Source organism: Tauraco erythrolophus, chromosome 16 (genome assembly GCF_009769465.1).
Source record: "Tauraco erythrolophus isolate bTauEry1 chromosome 16, bTauEry1.pri, whole genome shotgun sequence".
In the NCBI taxonomy this organism is placed as follows: Eukaryota; Metazoa; Chordata; class Aves; order Musophagiformes; family Musophagidae; genus Tauraco; species Tauraco erythrolophus.
The window spans coordinates 18,074,537-18,096,309 of record NC_141480.1 but is presented as its reverse complement, the minus strand read 5'-3'; the positions used below and the strand labels follow the sequence as shown (position 1 = coordinate 18,096,309).

Genomic DNA, 21,773 nt, shown 5'->3' with positions numbered 1-21,773 from the left:
TTGAACTGCCTCGTAATCCACTGCTAAAAGTAATCCAAGGATCGCGATAGAAATACCCCTACATATCATAACTCAGTTCTACTTGGCAGTACTATATGCCTCTAGAAATAACATTATATACTTTACTATCTAAGTGTATTCAAGCTGGTAGTATGAAAGTGTTACTGTGATTAAATGTTTACAGAACACAAACCAAACAAGCATGTGAGTATTCACTACTTGTTCACTAGAACCATTACCACCACCAGTCCATCATGCTAAATACAATTCAGTGTGTTAACTTGTGCTCCCTCTGCTGACTTTCTAGTTGTAAGACATACTATATCTTTCCCAATAGATGTCATTTAATTATTTATTTGTAAATAAAATGGTGGATTTCACAGCACACACAATTAAAACTCACTACTTTTAAAGGGATTGCCACAAGTACTAATAAATATGAGTGATAAATTGTCTCTCTGATTCTAGATATTTACTTTGAAAAATATGAACTTCATTTAAAACTCATTTTTTTAGGAGAACACCTTTTCTCCTTAGCTTCAAAGGGTACTGGTAGCTTTACAAAGCGGTTCTGGTACCATGCTAAATTCAACCACAGTACCATGACACTCAGAAATCACTCATACAGAAGGGCTTTATAAATTAAAAGTCAGTTGCAAAGCCTGTATAGTTAGAACAATTCTCTCATATGGAGAAGACTATCTATACTTTCAGCAAGCAACTTCTCTAAAAGATGATGATGTTGCAGAAATAAGCAGCTTTTATCACCTATGAAATGAATTTCAAAAGTGATTGACACAGAGCAAACGACTTTACCATGTTCAGAAATTCCTGATTAGCATGAGAAGAAGGAAATCATTACTATCAGGAGACAAGCCAGAGAAACAACTGGCCGTTCTCATTTCACTGCATTCTAATTTCCAATGATCGTGACTTACAATAATTTGAAGGGTGGTTAAGTTCATAAATCTCTCTCTGATTCAAAAACCTACCCACAGTAAAATACTAATATAGGCATCTGCGAGAAAGATAAGAGAGAGGTAAAAGGAAACACAATTGCTAGTGAATTATTTCCTCTGTGGGTGTTGTCTAGTAAAAAGTTTAAAACCCCTTCCTTGACCTAAGAACAACTAATTGACTTCAGTGAGGTGCCGTGTGATTATTTCAGAGCAATGTTCATGAATTTAGTATTCTTTTATAATTCACAGGATGTGTTTGTTTGAACATATAATTAGTTTGAAGTTTTTATATATATACCAACTTCCAAGAAAATGTGGAAGTCTAAAATGACGGGGTAGATATACAACAAGGTCCCCAGGTGTGTATTAGACTAGTAGAAAGCCCACATCTGAGACTTATGTCTCTATAATAAAAGATAGCATTTTCACAGCAGCAACAGGAAGCACTGCATCTTATTCACATGCAAAAAAACCCAGGAGATTTGGAATGACTCTCAAGAAGTCTTCTAAAGGCCTCATTCGGATGTGTGGCTGAACATGGGCAACAGCGTACATGAAAAAGAATGATGTATCTGCGCTACAACTACTACAAATGCTGGAATCTCTAGTTCATGGAAACTTACCAGTGAACTCACTTTCTGCAAGAAAACGACAAATTGTCATAGATTTTACTTGGAAAATTATCCAGTGCCCTGTATAGCCAAGATCATGGACAGCACAACCAGAAAAACAGATGTATCATTGTCAATCTTGATCTCAGTTGAAATCATTGATTTCATAGCATGCTATGAACAGCTTCAAAAGAGTATCATTAGTCAAGGTTACAGAATCCAATATTCTGTTTGAAGGAAGAGCAGAAGACTGTATATTTAAGGAATACTATGGGAATTCCTAAACTTCAACATATTGTAAATGTATTCAAAATGGTTGACAAGAGACGTGAAAGGGCTTCCAGCCTAAGCAATCAGTCTGGCCTTACAAAACCAAACTCATGGCAATGCCTTGAAAAACTTTTGAAGAAACGAGCTGCCTCAAAATATCTATACCAACCCTACTAAAGATTCCTAAACTGAAGTTGCTCATCTCATTGCTTAAAATAATCTTCACTGGCTTACCTTACTTGGATGGAAAGCACACAATCTGACTTAAGAATCATTCGACATCTTCCTTTCACCCCCACTTTTATGACAGTTATGGCTGTGGGAAGAAAAAACCCATCCCTATCCTACTTTTTGGTGAATGACTTTGCTGTTGAATCTCAGTAAATATTTCCAATGAAGACTGAAGTGAGAGCAACTCTAAAAATTGGTTTAAAATACCCAATTATAATTCAGATGCCCATAAAAGTCACTTCCAATTTCTCCACAGCAATCCCTGCTTTTCTTTTCCTCATCGTGTCATTGATTACATGTAACAACAGGAACAGAAGAAATTCAGTTTTGAACTCCCTGGGTTTACTATAGGAAAAGTAAACCTTAAAAGAGTAACTAAGAAGAAACTCACTTAAGCAACTGACTTAAATGAAGGATCCCACTAGTGTATTGAAGGAACATGCACCTAACTGATGTTTGGATAGATATTTTGAACTGCTAGTTTCATGTGTTCTTAGTCCAAGAAGTCCATTCTCTCAGAAATGTATATTTTAGGGATTTCATGTGTTCAACCATGTAATCAAAAGAGGGACTAAGTGCAGCAGCGAGAAAAATTAAAATTAAGTTAAACCTTTCAGTCACAGAGACTCTCCAACTACAGCATGAACCTTTAAATCTCAACTGAGAAAGGGAAATTCCCCTCCACAGAACTACTGATCATCTGATCACCAACTACCAAACAAGTTTGTTTATTACCTCCTATTCCTGTTAGAAATGAACAACTATTGCTTCTTCAGTGTCCTTCGATCTCTCCAATAAACTTGAAGCATATTGTAGTTATGCAGACCAGTACAAAAATATTTTCAATATTCTGGGAAATTGTAAAGCGCTGAAAGACTTCCGTGAGAAACATTACAAGTCTAGCAAACATTCATCTCACAGTTGATGACTATTAAGTCCTCAAGACTGAAAGGCCACCTGAAAGTCATCAGGAAGCAATGCTGCTGGAAGCATTTGAAAACATAGATGTAAATTCTGAACCTCATCATGTCTGAAGTTTAATTTATTTGGCATTAGTAACAGTATACACAAGGTAGGTAGGTAATAAATGATAAAGAAAAAAAAAAGACTTTCCATATTTACATTAATGGAATATGGCAGGAGCAAGCTCAGACTCTCTAACATCAACACTGGAGACACTGAGAAATACCTCATGGTTTAACTCTTTTTTCTTTATTTGCAAACAACTTTCACTAAATCCAACTTTGCCTGGAACATCTTCATTCACTAGAACATATCCATCACTTACTGAAAGCACTAGGAAAAGAGAGCATAGGCATTATCAAAATATTTGGATGATCCATGAATTGACACACAAATAGGAATAAGGAGTGAATGCTGGAAGCCCTTTCCTTGACTGAGCAAAACACAGATACTGCAGAGATTTCTGTGCAAACCTTTCTTGGCAAAGTTATTTTCATATAGATGCAAGAGGAAGGACATAGGTGTGACACCCCATCTGTCTCAGAGGAAACCTTTCACTTAATTCATCATGAAGCATTTTACAATGATGTAGGTGTTTTGTTTACTCTGATAATCTCAGACAGCATCTCAGGCCATTTACATAAGACATGTGAAGCCAAGAGCAGTGCAAATAAAAAAAAACCAAAACACCAACTTGATTGAGAAATCTGATGACTTCATCAACCTGGAAAGTTTCCAGATCAAAGGAACTGCAAAATAGAGGAAGTAGCTGAAGCCTCATTTATATCTCAAACCCCAAAAGGTTTCTTACACTATATCCTCAATATGACTGCTGCTCTTTTGCAGGAAATAGTCTTTAGCAATTCAGCTCCATTGACTTTATCTCTTCTAGAGTGGAAGTGATGTATTGCTGGTTCGACTGTATGGGTAGGTGACAACAACTTGATGAAAACAGACAAAAGTTTTCTGTACATGCTTGTCTTCATTTTTAAAGGATCAGACCAACATTGATAACTCAGTACAAATACTTGTAAATAAGTCTTTTTAAAAAGCATGAAAAAATTAATAAACCATCATAACAGGAATGTAAACTATCCAATTCTGTTTAACTAAAAAAAAAAAACAGGAGTAATGATATGAGAGGAGAAGGTAAAATGAAAAACAGAATGTTCTTTGCAATTCTGGATTACACCAGAACTTGTGCCTATAACAAAATAAGCAGAAAACATTCCAAGAGACTGACAGTTCATGCGCAACATTTAACATAGGTCAGAAACTGCACATTTTTGTAAGGTCAAAACCAACTGACCTTGAGGTCATAAAGAGTGGAATTTTGTACTTTATGTACTCAATTATCATGTTTGTTCAACGTGTAATAATAGAAAATGTCAGTGCATAAAGCCACTTGGAAAGATTATTACTTCAGTTAAATATTTTCTCAGAAAAAAAAAAATTTTCAAAATGAACTTCAGCTAGTGCTCTAGAGCAATTCTTGTTTAAGAACACTGCTATACAATAAATACATATTCCCCATATAAACCTAAAATGACAACACTATTCTAGAGGAAAAATCTAAAGGATCATCTAGAGGACTGGTTTAGTAATATACTAGTCACTGGTAACTAAATTAAGTTCTTAAATAATTTTGAAGGAGATGCTAAACAGCTGATCAGCTAAAATCAAACAGAAAACCTTTTATTTTAGCATTGTTGACCAGTACAGACTATGAACATAGTACCTAAACTGAATGAGGTATAATTCAACCAGTACTAACAGAAGTAATCTAACTTCCTAGGATTTTACTGTTTTGTTCTTTTTTGACAGATTTACTTATGTGTTATTTTGCATATTTTTCCTCTCTAAATTACACAAATATGCAATAAGCAATTTCATAATTATGTTTAACTTGAGTCATAAAATTTGACATAGTCTAATATTAAAGAATTATTCACTCTGCTCTGAACTCTGATGGTTAATTTACTTACTGCAAGGTCTGGGAAATTAATTTATTAGGCTACTTAAATAATGAGGATATGAGGTCAACCTACAGCAACAAACCCAATATATTTTAGATGAGTAAGTCACAAGATAGCCTGGGTTTTTTCCCCAAGATGCCCTATCTGCTGTTCATTCCTTCTTGCTAAGTTGGTATGGGATATACAGCACAAGTGGAAAGGTCCAGCAGTTACTCGGACAAGAGAATCTGCCTGAGCTGAAATCATAACTGAATTACCATACAAAGAACATAACCAATATAATAAACACAAACAATATAAGAAATATAAAGCAGTATTTAGTGATGCGGACAGAAAACATAGGTAGTGCCACTACAATCGAGTTCGGTCATCAAAGACAAAGCAGAGGCAGGTAAGCCAAAACCAGACGTATGCGAAAGCAAAATTTGAAACTGCTTTTGTAAAATAGAAAAAGGAATTATATTAGGCTGTATCAGATAAAAATCACTAGGCAATGCAATAGTTCCTCTGTAATAGAAGAATTTTAAATATATTTGCATTCAAAATAAAACGAAAAATGGTGAAAGACTGATTCTCTTTAACATTTACTCCCCCCACCAGCATTCCTGAAATCTCAACCTCTGCGACAGGTCAGCAAATTAAACCAACTAACGGCTATCACTCACATACCAAGGGAACAGGACAGAAAATTAATTGATGCAAATACTTAGAGGTCAACTACTACCATGCCTATTCTGCACGTAAAAATAAAATGTGGAAAAAAAGGGCACTTCATTATAGATCCAAACATCTCCACATGTGTGGAATTACTTACAGGTGACTTAGCCTAGTTTTGCAAAAGAACTATCCACTTAACTTCACTGGAAATTTCAGGTTCTTCTGTCAGCATAAACACGAGAAATTTTCAGAAAGCAAATCAATGAACTGACTCAATCTCATGCCTCTTTAAAACATATTTCTACCATTCTTAGGAAAGTCTTTTCCTTATTCTCTTCGTAGCATGCAACAGGATTTTTTTGTAGTTAAATTGATATACAAAATGGTCTGAAACATAACTCTACTGCGAGAGAAATTAATCATGCTTGCAGCATTTTGTGACATACGGTACCACTGTTTTATCAGCATTTTGCTGTTACCACTAGGTTCTCTCTCCTCCTGCCACCAGTTCAATTTGTTCTGGGCATTTGCTATTAGAAAAATAGTAGTCTCTCTCAAATCACAAATTATACTCACATCCAAACAACCCAATAATATATTTGCCAAACACTTAAGAAGTCAATAATTTGGAGTGGAAGGAGGATTAGTTTTTAAGTCCGCAAGTGATGGTATCAATTCTGAAACGTTTAAATATTAGTTTACAAATATTGCTTATAGCTTAATAGCATCACAGACGTAACTTCACAAAGATATTGGCTCTAGACAGTAATTATATCCTCAGCCTAATGTTGCAGTTAATGGACATACACATTTCAATGATAATTGCAATGCCTGAACATGATAATGTGCCTTTATTAGCAGCTACAAAATAAAGCTCAGTTACAGCCAAGTGCAGAACTGAACTATGCTAATTTTTTATTTTTAAGATTGCCTGATTTGTGTTATAAAATTCTACAATAAAATAGCAAAGCACTTAAACCAGTGCTTTAATTGCAAACATGTGATTAAATAATATCTATATAAAGATTCATGCAGGTTTTAGCTGTCATGAGCAATGAGCCAAAAGATAACAAGTTAGTAAGATAAAGGTGTAGGTAACTGAACAGCAGATATACTGCACTTAAGGGAAAAAAAAAGATTTGAAGAATTTAAAGACTTTAACCAGCATTGTAAGAAAAGGAGGAAGACTAGGAGAATATAATGCAAAAGCTGCGAAAAGAGAAAGCAAAACAAAAATTCCCCAAGCAAATGCAGAAGAGAAAGCGCTGCATAAAACCACCAAGTAAAAAATGACAGAATTGAGGATACGTAAAATGAAGAGTACTTTACAACTCAATCTGATAAGGAAACTAACATTTATAACCCTGTAAAGTTCTTAGTGTTTATCATTATGTCCTGATAGGTTCTTTGCTGTACAGAATTTCCAAGGAATGGAGAAATTCAATTAAGAAATTTCTAGAAGTAGTTTTAGAACAAGTACAGTAAATTGTGATTCAAAGTTTGCCAATTGATCTCTAGTACCAAGAATTAAAGTGTCACAGATTCTTGTTTTTGGTTGGTTATTGTTGGCTTTTTAATTTAAAAACAGAAAAACAAAGAATTCTGCACTATGTACTTAAAGAATCCTTCAAGGTATTAGATTTCTTCAAAGGAAATCCAATTATTTTTCACAAGAAGCAAGATGGTTGTCAGTGCAAGCCACAATCCAGAGTTAAAAATAACTGTACATTTTTAAAGGCAATGGCACAATTAAAACTTAGTTTGTCCAATCTTGAGGCAATTAAATAAGTTCAACTATTAATTCTTGAATACTTGCTGAAAGTTCTTTCTGCTCATGGCAGGATAGGAACTATGATAAAAAATATGAAAGGAGATCTGCCTGAGTAACATTTGCTTAAGTAAATCTTCTCTAGCTTCTAAACTTACTAGAAATTGGTAAGTCAAAAAGTCATAGTCTCAAAGAGGAGAGAACCAAAGTAATTCACATACATATGAAGCAACATTTTTTCTGAGGACTATAATAAAAACACACACTGACAATTCTTTTGTCCAAAAAACCCGACGAATTCTGCACACTGAGCTGCTGCAAGCCAAACTGGCAACTCCAATCCCACAAAAAGATCCTACATTTCAAAGTCTGAGCCACAGATTTGATGAGTTTTGTAGTTGTCTCCATGCTGGAAGACAGGTATTTAGTTAAAGAAACATTAAATGTTCTCATCTCATTTTTGCTCTTTAAAGCCATGGAAACACGATTTTTCTTTAAAGGCATGACTAAAACCACTAGGAAATTACTTGTCAAACAATACAACTATATTTGTCCATTTCACTCTTATCTTTCTTATTATTTTGACCATACTAAATGATAAGTGTATGTAAAATGCTTGAAATGTCCTTGAAGTTGGTACCTTGTAATCTCTTTAAGTTCTGTAGGCAAGCATAACATCTTACCTGCTCTATTTTAAAGCTAAAAATGTTTAGAAGGAAAAGTTTACAAAAAAAGTCATTAATAAGATTTATTAAAATGTTTGTACCACTTCTACAGATTTGGAAAAACCTTGAAATACTTTGATCATCCACCACAATAATATCCACTTCTTTTGATTTCTGTACTAACAAGCATATCCTATTTAATTCAGCATGGACTGTTACATTAATTTGGAGGCTTTTATGATCAGCACTATGCAGTGTTTCCCTCCCATTATTTATCTGGAAAAAAACACATACCTGTTGTGTTTAATAAAACAAACCCAGTTCTGCTTGTGATATTTCTTTCCTGCATATATAACCACAGAGGGAAGGCTACACACTGCTTCAAAAGGAAAAGCATTTTGCAACAGCTGTTGAAGCTTTTCATCAGTACCAGGTGGATCCAAGCCCCACTGAAGTCAATCCCTACTTTCTTTTCCTGTATGAACTGCAAGGAGATTGGATGAGAACAGTGTGATAGCCATGAAACAGAATAAAAATGAGATTAGGCCTAGTGAAGTGAAAAATACTGGTGACAATATTTTTCTTCTGAAACAATCGTTCTTTATTCTTCCTAGAATATGCCACTGAAATAAGTTGTACCCAATTCTCACTGTGATGCTTCCTTAACAAACTCTAAATGTTACACTTAAATGAGAGGCATTTCATGCAATCTGAAAAATATTCAGTTCAATTAAAAATAATTGATGCATGGTGAAATAATTCTTCCCAAAGCTGCTGTAAAATCTTCAAAAAATAAAGCTACTTAATAATTTTCATCTCCTACAGGCTAGAGAGAAGCATTATTGCATATTAAAAATACGAGTGTGGTTTTCCCAGAGGTAAAAGAAAGTTATTAAAACAACCTATTTATTGTTGATATAACTATCCATTTGTGCTACACAAAAAGTAACAATTTCAGTACATTAAAAGAAAAGCTAATTAAGGCATAATTAGTATTTTCTATGTTTTGATAATTAAGGGTTAGTTGGCTATTTCTTTTCAAATTCCTATTTGATGTACCCCAACAATGCCTTTAATGAGCAGCTAACACTATTGAATCCCTGATGGCTGAGGAGTTTAGTGACCACTACTACATTACTTTCATTTATCACTGCCTCTTTACCTATAAATTAAAGTAGCCCTGTAGCTATGTTGATCTACTTTATATCAATTTCTTCATCCATATCAGCTGAATATGTATGGCATTAACCTCATTTACTAGTTTGGAAAAGCTGAATTAAAATGAGATCTAATTTCTAGTGCACAGAACAATTTCAAAATTGCCTGCTAATTTCCAGCACCTGTCAGTGTTGCGATCTTCACCTCACTGTAATGAAATAAAACAGTATATATATTTTACAGCTCAGAAAAGGATAATCACTCATAAGTGTTAAGATATCATTAATCATGAAGACACTAGGACCCAGAATCTTTTATGAGACGCACACAGATCAACACCTTTACTTGCAAAGATCCCCACTCAAGTCAGCTGCTGCAGATCTCTGGGTCTTACATCGTACAGGATGGAACACAGTTGAAACAAAACAATTATGTTTTGGTTTTTTCTCCCCCCTCCCCAGGTCATGCTTCTTTGTCTGCAGGCAATGTAATCAAAGAAATATACATATACTGAAGAAATATCAAAATAACAAAAGTCAACAGAATACACATTACACATTAAAAGACAAGCCTGTGTTCAGTGGTTAGATGATACCTGGTTACATGTGGTTTTTGCTTTCAGCTACTGCAAACAACATATAGCAAGGAAATTATATTCTTTCCTCTCCTCTAGACACACTGTAGTCTAAATTCTAAACCCTCCAGATATTTTTTATTATAATGCAGGCCTACCTCATATGTCAAGTCTGTAAGTTAAAAGCTTTAAAAACACATATAGATGCAATCCTAAATGTTAATACAGTAACTTCTTTATACTGAACCCATAAGCAAATAAAATATGTGCAGGGTAGAGTAAGAAATCCCATTTGCATGCCCCTACCCAACTTTATACTCATAGAATAGTTTAGGTTGGGAGGGACCTCAAAGATCATCCGGTTCCGACCCCCCTGCCATGGGCAGGGACATCTTCCACTAGATCATGCTTCAACTCGTTTTTGTAAAGGTTCTTTATGAAACATTGATCCATACTCCTACTTTCTTCTTCACTCTCACCTGCCCTAGATGGAAAACCAGACTGGATTCCCCAGATTACTAAACAGATGCACCTACAAAAGGCGACAGCTGTATCTCTTCATTTGTACATCAGGCTGCTTCCCAGAGACAGAAGAGTTGGAATTCTAACTCCTACTTTTCTGCCTTGAGTCCCTATCACTTTTACTCCCAGCTGGGGCGAAAGAAAAGCATGGCTTGCTGGAACACCCTATTCCCAGTGATCTTCACTTCTGGAGGTATCCCTCAAACCACAGACACCTGGTACACATTAAAATTAACTCCAGACTTCTCTGAACACATTCAGGGCTACCATTTGATTAGAAAGAGCAGAACAGGGAACCATTAATTGCTTCACAGTGGCACAAAAGAGTTTACCTAAATGCATTTTAACCAATAAATTCTTTTTAATATACAAACCAAATACCAACCTCGCAAGCATAACTATTCTGGTTAAGATTATGGGTGGGATTTCTTAAAAATTACACTGCCTATAAAAGCTGTAAACAGAACTCCAGACACAATTTGTAATCAGGTTCTGCTAAAAAGCACAGCTCAGTCTCAAACACTTGCTATTACTGATGCTTCCACCACACTACCCTTATCTAACATGGGAACAGGTTCCAGCGTTGACCCCTCTGCTTCAGGAACGGCACCAGAGGACCAAAGGGGTAACTCTGGTTAAATAGCGCCACATGCTGTAGAAAGTAAACATGGCAAGTGGAAAACTAGGATATAATCCTTCATCTCAGAATGCCACAAAAAACCCAGAGTGTAAATAAGTGACAACACACAGTTCTATACCCTAATTCTAAAACTTACTTAACATTTATTAATTACATTAATATTTTTAATGTAACTTCTTTCTCACATATAGAACCACTATAATCATCCACTAAATACTTCTATTTTCAATCACAAAATATTTTAACAACTAAAAAGCATTCCCCCAAAAAACTGACGATGAAAAGGAACTAAGAATAAAAAGAACTTTATCTCTGTAGACATGCACTTTTCAAGAGCACGCTACTAGAATAACTCTAACTGCACCACCTCAAAAGTCTTCAACCAAAACTGCCTTTATAAAGTCATTATAAGATGTACAGATAGGAAAAACTGAACACTGTTAAAAATGTCACGACTCCAGATTATGAAGATGCCTTAGTGTTAAACTCGTTTCAAGTTAAAGATACAATTCTAAGTTAACTTAAGAAATTTTAGTAATTAACTTAGCCGAGTTGAATCTCTTGTGGTATGTTAATCAGCACAACTTACCCAACACATTACAGTTTGATTCACCCTTGGCAATCTCTGACTACCAATTAGAGACAGTCAGAGAGCCAAATACACCCACCCGTGCCATCCGCTGCCGATCCAGCCTCTCCCCCGGGAGGAGCTGGCAACAGATGCAGTTTGAACCACTCCAGGGAGGGAAGGCTACAAACCCCTCCGTTTTTTTCCCTCCAAGAACAAATCTCTGTTGTGTCTGGAAGCAGGAAAAGGTCCTAGGTAACCAAGTCTTGCCTTTTCATACTTGTTTAGCCTAAATTAGTGTCCCAAGTGCCAAACCGTCGAACTCTGTTACCTGCATTAACAAACACGCTCTGCAACAACACACGCAGCATTCGAGCGCAAGGAGCAGACCTCAAGACTTGGTCTACCTGCCACAGCAAGGTAAAAACTTGCATGTAACTCATGAAGCACCTGCTCATAAGGGACAACTCTGCTCTAATCCACCATAAAAAAAATTCATTCTTAGCATCCTCAACTTATTTTTTGCACTTGCCATGGGAAGTTACACAACTCAGCAGAGATGTCACCAGATAGTCTCTCTAAACTGCAGGCTATCCGGTGAAAGTCCCACCTGTGGCTGGATAACTAAGAGATGTTCCTTAGCATGGATAAATGAGGAATGAACTCATGTTAGGAGTTGGAAAAGGAGTCAGTCTCCTCTGTCAACTCCATGTTCTAAGACACTAATTCCTGTCACTCTTAGCACTAATACTCTTTTTCCTTTTAAAATGACTGTAATGAGTTACTTGAAACATGCCAGGCTAAAATAAACTCCTGAAATAACAAAAAAGTTCCTTATCAGTGGTTGATCAGCATAACACACAATACAAACAGGGGGGACCATTTCCCCCTGAGCATACTTTTCACTAAGCCATAGCAAACAGCCATGACCATTTGTAACAGTTTTATTAGGAAGCATGAGATTAGACCAGCAGGACTTTGGGTTTATTTTGTACTTTATGGAAGAAAGAATTAAGTATACTTGGACATAAATCAAAAGCCCCCATAGCATCTTGGGCAGTATGTACCAGTACTGCATTACTGGCATAGTTAAAAAGCTTTCCCTAAGTCTTCCTTGCTACAAATTAAGCCAATTATATCCTGTCTTTCCCTTGAAGGGCACTGAAAACATCTGATCACTAGTTTTTTCTAAATCAGCTCTTGACATCCTTGATTTTCACCCCACCTCAATATTCTATTTGCTAAACTAAACCAAAGCATTATCTTCTGCATCTTATTTGTGTTTCCGTACTCTCCCATTTGTCTACAGTTTTCTCAAAAGCATGGTGCCCAAAATTGGACACTTTATTCTTGCTGAAGCCCAATCAGAACCAAATATTCAGAACCGAGTAAGAAATTCCAGCATCCGACACCATATTCCTGCTACTACATCCACGAAGATGTATTTTTCTTGCATGCAAAACCAACACATGCTGTCGAGTTACCTCTTCTTGCAAAACACTCACCTCCATAACACTTTCAGAAAGAACACTGCCTGGTCACAGATTTCCCAGTGGCAGTAGTAAGTGGGAATTTTCATTCCTAAGCGTGGTGTTTCACCAGCATTTTAAAGCTCCAGGTTATTTCTCCAGCTTATGAAGATCTTTCTGAATTCAAATCCTGTCCTTTGCGATCACATTTCCTCCCAGCCTAGTGTCACTTGCAAGCAGAAATCAGTCATTGTGTAGTTGTTGATACGTTAAGAACATTCCAAAGGGAAAGCCTCATTCAAACCAGTAATGTTTTCTCCAATAAATAACGTCTTTGATGTCAGGAATCAGATTTCAATGCAATACTACACTACTTGCAGTGGTGGGTAACAGTGGCACACTACAGCAACACTGAAGCTACTACAGAGAGAGGCTGAGACTACAACTCCAGTAAAGCACAGCACAGTGCTTTACCAGCCACTCGTTTTCTACTACCCTGCCAGCATCCAAATCAGCAATATGCCACAAAAAGATGACTCTACGAAGGCTAAGTCATATCAGCATTAGAACAAAATTTGTATTGATAGACAAATAGATACTAATAGTGCTGTACAGTACCAGAGAATCCAGTCTAGTATTCAACAGGAATACAACACAGATACTCATTCAAAGGTCTATCTGATCCAAAAGACACTATCTTGTTGTATTGTGTTTCTATTGGAAATGTAATGGTACTACAAGTATATTACAGTATCACGGAAGAGATCTCCAAGGTTTTGCTGTTCTTCCTTACACAGCAAGCCCCAGTGGGCTGTTTAATAACAATGCATTAATTTACCTAGCCAATTTTCTTTTTCTACAATGAGTTTGCTTTTATTATATGCACATACTTAAGAATATGGGTTAATTAATGAAGAAAATTTGTATATTTATATTGAAGACTTGTTCTACAATTTCATTAGACTATTCAGCCTTCTCTAACCATTGTTCTTCCGTATGCGGGCATATGATCAAATAGAGAAATATTCTCAAAAATTATTTCAACACGGCTGAAGCGTGCAGAAGTTCCATTATCCATTCTGTAAATAAAACAATTCAAGCAATCTTGAATATTTATATAAATGTGTATTAACTTAGTCATTTGATATATGTCTGATTTTTCTGCTTCCAAGTGTGAGCCTTTTTATTGCATATTTGTAGATAGCTGCCAGCAAGACACAGCATCAGAGGATTTACAACTGTGAGGGTAGAATGCCATCTGCTGCTATACTTGCTGCTACAGCAGGATAGAACAGCAGAATCATATAAGTGCTGCCTTCTGCCTTTCTCTTAACTAAAACGTTTACAAACATCTCATTTTGTTTTATTAAAAATTAAAAAACCCCAAACAAACACCAAAACTGGGAGCTCAGATGCTTTTACACACAGCTTTTGTTATGAGATCTGGTAAAATAATGCGATATGGACCATGGGATTCTATCAATGCAAACGAGACGCTGTTGTATCAGCCCTACTAGAACAAAACAAAAAAGAAAGTGTAATTGACTCCAAACTAAATTATACGGGTAGATAATGCAATTAAACCACAAAAGAAAAGCACACTTTGAAAATGCATTTCCAATGAACTATGGAGCTGCTAGGCTGGGGCTAGAACTTAAAATCACCCCTTGAACTGTTACACACTATGAAAGCCTTGCAAAATTCCCACTTTCCCAGCCTGCTTACATACAAGGCACATGTCATAAGCAAAGGCAGTATACAGAATACGATATATTACCAGGATGATCTATGTCCACTTATCGGGGTGGGGGAAAAACCAAAACAATAAAACAAAACCACACAAACCAACACAAAACTTCTTTCTTAATATTCATCTTACATTTTTGCCCCATGTCCTTTCGGTAAAAGTTAATTCTTTCTGTTCAAAGTGCTCTTCAATAAATCAAATGGAAACATTAGCCTGCATTTTACTCAATAATTAACCATTTAACCTTCCACACACAACACAATCACAGAGGCAGTCTCATGGTTATTCAAAACACATTGCTGAGCTGGATAAATTCATATGTATTGAATTCTGGTGTAGTTGGCAAACGTTCAAGTTTTACATTTTTTTCTACTGACAACACAGCTCCAGGTGATTAAGAGCAAATAATGCACTTCAGTTTGTTGCCCACTGCTTCACCCGCATACAAACGCTTCTTCCAGCTTTCTACAAGGATGGACATGAAAATGTCCATGAAAAGCTTGGGTATACAATCTCTTAAAACAATCTGTTATACCCAAATATATATACATTGATAGGGCTTCTCCACACAGTTACACCTCAGCTACTCAGAGCATAAGGTGAAATCGAAACCCTCAAAATTGGATAGAAAGAAAATATAAACTGGGAATTACAACTACTATGCAGTCACATTGCCTTTGAATTGCCATCAACAGGAGTTTTGCTAATGAAAAAAACAGGAGCATGAGTACATTTCTACCATGTACCTTCTGTTACGTAGCATTAGAGCAGTGCACCATATTTAAAAATAACAAATCAGCTTTGACAACTGAAAGGAACACAGTGCTTTCATGAAAAAGTAATTCAGTATAGTGTAAAACTTTATTTTTAATATTAAGTGAGGAACCATTCAATAAAGTTGACGCACAGTTCGAAGCTGAAGGGATAAAAGAATTCTTGAGATTGGGACCGTTCACCGGAAAGCAAGGAAAGAGTACTACACAAGTAAAACCAAATCTCAGTCACTGTCACAATTCTTGCTAAAGATTTGCTTGGGGCTCCAACAGAATTCTTTCAGTCTTTCTCAAGATCAATTGATCTCATCTTACTGACATTCTCTTTATAACATCTATATTATGACTGTCCCCTACAGTTAAGGTGAATTAACTGCTGCTTCTTCAAAAATGCATCTTACTTTTCCCTCTTCCCTATTTAAAATGCAGAAAAGCCAAGTAATGTGAAAAATACAGTGGAAACCACATAAATGAGTAACTGTCAAAAGAACAGAACTATTAAAAGAATAAATCTTGTGTACCCAGCTGTGAAATATAACACAATATAGCAGAACCCAGCTAAATGTTTGAAATAAAAAATTGAAATGCAAAGTAACCTAAAACTGTTTAATGAACATAGCTGTTAAAATATTAACTCCTTGCATGCCAAAAGTCAAGAGCACAAATGGTAGGAAGCCTGCTCAGATGAACACCACATTAATAAGTTATCTGTCTATCCATCCGTCTCTCCATCTAGACAGTCAACCACCAGTGAAGCTCAAGAGCTTTTGTGTGTAAGATATATTGGCAGATCAATTTCTGCACAGGCTTTATTTCAAATGTTGTGGTTTACAGCAAATATTTACCTTTGAGGTGTGCTGAAGCTGGTCTCCCACGTATGTTTTACGGAACTGATCCAAGAACCACAGAATGGCCAGTTCTACTTTTTCATTACTAGTCTGTGGTAACTGGGCATCCATCAAAGATATCAGCTGAAAAACTCTTAATGACAGGAAAAAAAAACATTTTCAGGAAGAATTCTCAAATTAGATTGTATTGTCACAGCTAATCTCTTTAGGAACCCATAAGCCATTTTTGTTTGCCTAAGTTTCTTCTAGGATTTTGTTTAGATGTTAATTATGTTAATTGACCACTAATAAACATCAACATCAACATAATGCTTTTCTAATTACTTTGTCACTTGAAATTTTCTCAGATACACATGTTATGCTGTGGTGAGTTTGTAAAATGTTTTTCTCTTTCTTAGAGCCTCAACTCCACAATTTAAAAAACAAAGACATTTGGGAAGCATGAGTCTCAAACTGCAAGTGTAAGATACAAGCTGTTCAAGTTCCCTGGAAATTGAAACTATTGAACTTAGAAATAAGTTTACATATGCAGTATATAATGCACTGTCTGCCTTGTTTCTTCCCACTTCTGTCTCTCCTAAAACATCTGAACAAACACGTATATTCTGACCTAAATCCCTACTTGGTATATATCTCCGTATTACCAGGACTGATTTCAAAGAATCAATTTCAGCCTATGTTAGCTAAGAAAATGTAATACTTTTTTTTTTCTCCCAAGGAATATTTCTTCATTTAATTTCCCGTGTTCTTCTGTTATCTATTCCTTGAAATCCTAATTCCCTAGCAATTCAAAAAATTATTCTCACCTTTTGCCAATTCTGAAATATATAGTCACTGGATTAGACCTCAGTAGCTACTTCATCGCTAAGTCTGTATATTAAAACCTCTCACTTTTAATAAAAACATAGTGGAAGACTGCTAACACCACAGAGCCCCAGGGTAGATTAGGAAGGCAAGAAACAAAGAAGAAAGAATTGGATAAAAAGCTCTACACTAAGTTGTATACCCTTTTTCATGTGTTAGCTAGTGGATGCAAATAACAGGATCAAATATGCACAGCTTTAACATACTTGTGGGTGAAAACAAGGATTAAGGAAGTGTTTGCCACAAGGAATACATGTCATTCACAATAATCCCTAGCTCTCTCCTTGCCCTTAAACTGGCAGAAAGAAGGCTCTAGCATGCGTATCTTTAAATCTTTTTTATTCCAAGTCTAAAAATAAATCTAAATTTTCAATGGTTGACCAGCAATTCCTCTGCACTTCTTCACCTGCAATAATTAACGTCAAGAAAGTAGAGCAGAAAATGACAGCCATAACTCACAACTAATTAAATTAACACTTATATGTGCAAGTATAATGCACAAATGAAAACAAGTAGCTACACGGGCATATCTAAACACTGCTTATAGTAAGAGATGTAGTTGACTTAAATCCTCTTCCCTCCCCACGAAACATAGTTTTGAAATGATAGTCCTAATGACTTCTTCACTGGTCAGGAAGTGAAGAATGAGTCAGGAAATCATGAATTAGGAAAGATCAAAGCCAGTGGAATGGTCTCAATCCACAGAAAGTTAGACCAGTCCTTGAGCATCCACCATCCAAGAACTGGACAAAAACTAAGACATTTAAATTCAAAAGATCTGCTGATACTAAATGTCATTTAAAAAAAAAAATCAAAATAAAGGATTAAAACCAAGCAATACTTACCGACAGGATAATTCTCCATCCATGGCATCATGTTCATCAGTACTAGTGTATGTTAATCGTCCTCCCACAAAAGTACCCACAAAATAGACAAGCCATGCCAGACATCCTAACGTTAAAAATAAGGAAGAAGAGTTAATGATTATGCTAGTAAAACACACTTCCATAAAGTATCATCAGTCCTATAAGGTATCAGACTGTGGAACGCTGTCAAGAGAGTGGTTAGGTTTCTCTCTTCACCAGATTTAAAAGGTACCCAGATAAAGCAACTCACAAAAAGTTCTGAGCAGAACTGACGGATAAACTAGAACAGCCTATTAACCTGGACATGCTTAAAAATAAAACACGAAAGAATTAACCTAAAATACAAAGCATGCAAACTCAGCCTGATAAGACTAGTCAAGCAATTAATCTACTATCCTCACTTGTCTGCCACAAGATACTTCAAGGTATGGAACAGTTTTATCCACAGTGTGATCTATTTATCTATTTATCATAGCAATAGGAAGTAATTGAGACTGACTACAATCTACTCATTTCGTAGTGCTATTCCAAATAACGAATTCTTAGTAATATTAAACCGCTATCTAAAGTGATTTGCACATAAGAAAACATTTATGTTAGAAGTCAGACATATTCTTCAAGAAAAGAGTCTGTGAACTACCACATAGTTTTGAAAGTCTCTGTGGACTGTTTTCTAAAAGGGTCTGAAAGACAGAGCTCATCCATTTCAAGCCATGCTGTCATGCCTTCCCATCTTCCAGATTATTTAGCTGTCAGTTTCCACTAAAGCACTTAAAAGGATCCACTGGAAAAGTCCTTATCAAGGAAAGTACAATGTAAGGATCATGATTTCTGTAAAGCTAAGGTTCTATAAATAACTCCTTGAGTTTATGTCTGTAGTGTATTTTGTACAGATTTTCAAATACCAAAATCCCGCTTCATAAATATGGAACTCCTCAGTTTACAACCACTGAATCTGGGAGATTCTGTTGGCCTGCTGGAAAACCACTGCCATGCTGCAAAACCTGGGTTACTTTAATGTCTCTGGTACATTAAGGTGGACAATCTTTAAGTCTGACCTACTGATACCTACTCAAGCCACATAGGTTCCTACTTTAGCTTTTTAAGCTGTGAATCCAGTCACTAATTGTATCCTCTCTCAGGAAAGAGGCAGGATTTTTCCCTAAAGTAAGATCAAAACTAAGACCTGAATAGCAAAGTAACATATAGACCTGTTAAAACTTCACAATACCACTAAATGTTTCTCCCTCAACTGAAACGCACCGAGACTACAGAACAGTAAAGCTACTTTTAGACTCCATCTTCATTTGGCAAAATACACTTTGTAATAAATTAAAAGGAATTGCTTGAAAATAACAACACAGCAAAGACAACGTGGAAAAGTTTCCATGTAAACTAAATCAAGTTAGAAACAAGGTTTATCAATAAGTGAGATATTTACATAAACTAGAAGATGTCTTGCCCTCATTACTAGGATTTTACCAAGCGACAAGAGTGTAACTTACAAGAGCGAAGACAATACTCTGATGAAGAAAGTGTCTTCCGAACACATTTTGAAGTTTAACATAAAGGATAAACTACAGATAAACAAATGAGGTCACATTATGACTGTGAAATGTATTTTATTTTGGATATTTCTATGTACACATCACAACACGCACAGTATCTACCAAAAGGCTTGAGCTTTTATTTCGTATTTGTTTAAAATCTCTGAAAAAATATTCTTCTTTTACATAACATTAAACTTCACTTAATTTTCCCCGTTTTGCATTATTGGGTTTTGAAAAACCTGGAACTGAGATAGCACTGAATGCTCTACTTCCTAAGCTCCCTCAGCCAGGAATAATTAATAGTTCTGAGGTGCTCTAGTACCCTTATGACCTGAATCTGTTGACTACACATCCTGAATCTGTTGACTATATATCATAAGTAATTCCATTTCAGTCAGAGGTATATAGTACAGTGTGTTTTATACATAAAAAAGATCATAGAATCATAGAATGGTTAGGGCTGGAAGGGACCTTCAAAGGTCATCTAGTCCAACCCCCCTGCAAGGAACAGGGATATCTCCAACTAGATCAGGTTGCTCAGGGCCTCGTCCAACCTGGCCTTGAACGTCTCCAGGGATGGAGCATCCACCACCTCTCTGGGCAACCTGTTCCAGTGTTCTACAACTCTCAAAAAAAAAAAAAAAAAAAAGATGCCGAGATCAAATATACATCAAGAGATAACGCAGAATATGGATTAACATGCAGATGATTTCAAATAGGTAGGAAAGGCACAGAAAAGCATTCAGGTTATCTTAAATCTCAGTCTTATTTTGAGAAAAAATACCACACAAATATGTAATACAGTCTGAGATCTGTAACAGAAAACAGTTTGTGACAAGGAACAAGATATCAGAGGAGGACTTCCAAATATCTCCTCATATTGTTCCTGTTCCATTCCTAATAATCTGGAAGGACAGTATCAGCTGTCCAACAACTAACGTATTTCCCTGTTCCGAAACCCGTGCTTCTTCACGAAGGAGACACTTCCAAGGAAAGCCCCAGGCACGCTACATGTTGCAGCACAAACAGCTGTTAATTGAGGACACTAAGAGATGGCACCATCATTAGTAAAACACCAAGGAGCTGAAGTATCCAGGAGAACAGATGTTGCTGAAATGAATTCAGCATTAACAGCTACTAAAGAACGGCCATTTCAAGGTGGTATTAAAAAGCAACTGGGAAGTGGTGCTTGCTGGTTCAAAGAGCAAAGCCACCACTTTGGCTAATAATCTTTTTTAAAATAAAAACCCTTCTTCCTTTTTACAAATTCCAGTAGCTCATTTTTAAGTGCATAGCTATTTTTCTGCTGATAGTCCTCTTCTCTAGCACAATACCAATTAATAGGTATGACTTCTTTCCCCCTTTTACACCTTTACTACTTAAAATTTTCAGTGCATTTGCTTTTGCAATTACTGAGGCAGACAACATCTTTTCTTTTAGAAAATAATTATTGCTGTAATAATCTGTAATTATGGTTTATAACAGCAATAATCCCAAAGAAATCAGTCATTACCATAGATCACAAGTAATCATTAACTACTGTTAATGACCCATTTCTTGGGGATTATTGTTTTAGTAAACCATGACCGCATCACTATTGATACAGAGAGTGAGACAGTATAATAAAATGAGATCTTAATATTACATTAACTTATTTTGTAACATTAAAAGCCATTAAATATCTAAATTTAACCATGTATATCTAGGGAATATAACAGTTATTGTTCAATACGAGCACAAACGTTCAGTTTGCAGAAAAGAAACACAATATTTAAACTGCATCAAATGTTTTCCAATGCATAACAGCAATCCCCAGAGCACTGACACTGGACGACTCCAGCTGATTGTTTCCCTTTGGCCCTCCATGACTGAGGAATGGAGTATAAATTCAGACTGCAGCTGGTCACTGAAATCTGGTCATGAATGAAAGTTCTCCCAAATAAAAGTTGATAGGTGGACGGAAGAAAGTAGAATTAATAAAAAAGGTAGGAAGAAGGTCTTATATAAATTAGTGAAAAAATGGCTCCTACATGGAAGAAAACCAGTATATTCAAATTGTTAACAAAAGAAAAGCAAAATACATCACAAACATTT

The 21,773-nt window shown here is 35.9% G+C and overlaps 1 protein-coding gene across 1 annotated transcript in view; it reads right to left on the bottom strand.

The window, feature by feature from the left end:
• RANBP17 (RAN binding protein 17) overlaps positions 1-21,773 on the bottom strand; it is a 160,497-nt gene that overhangs the window by 118,515 nt on the left and 20,209 nt on the right. Inside the window, exons 13-14 of the mRNA XM_086621456.1 lie at positions 18,109-18,214; positions 16,397-16,532 (exon numbers count right to left, since the gene is read on the bottom strand). Of these exons, the coding sequence (XP_086477582.1) occupies positions 16,397-16,532; positions 18,109-18,214 (242 nt within the window). The remainder of the gene's footprint in view (positions 1-16,396; positions 16,533-18,108; positions 18,215-21,773) is intronic.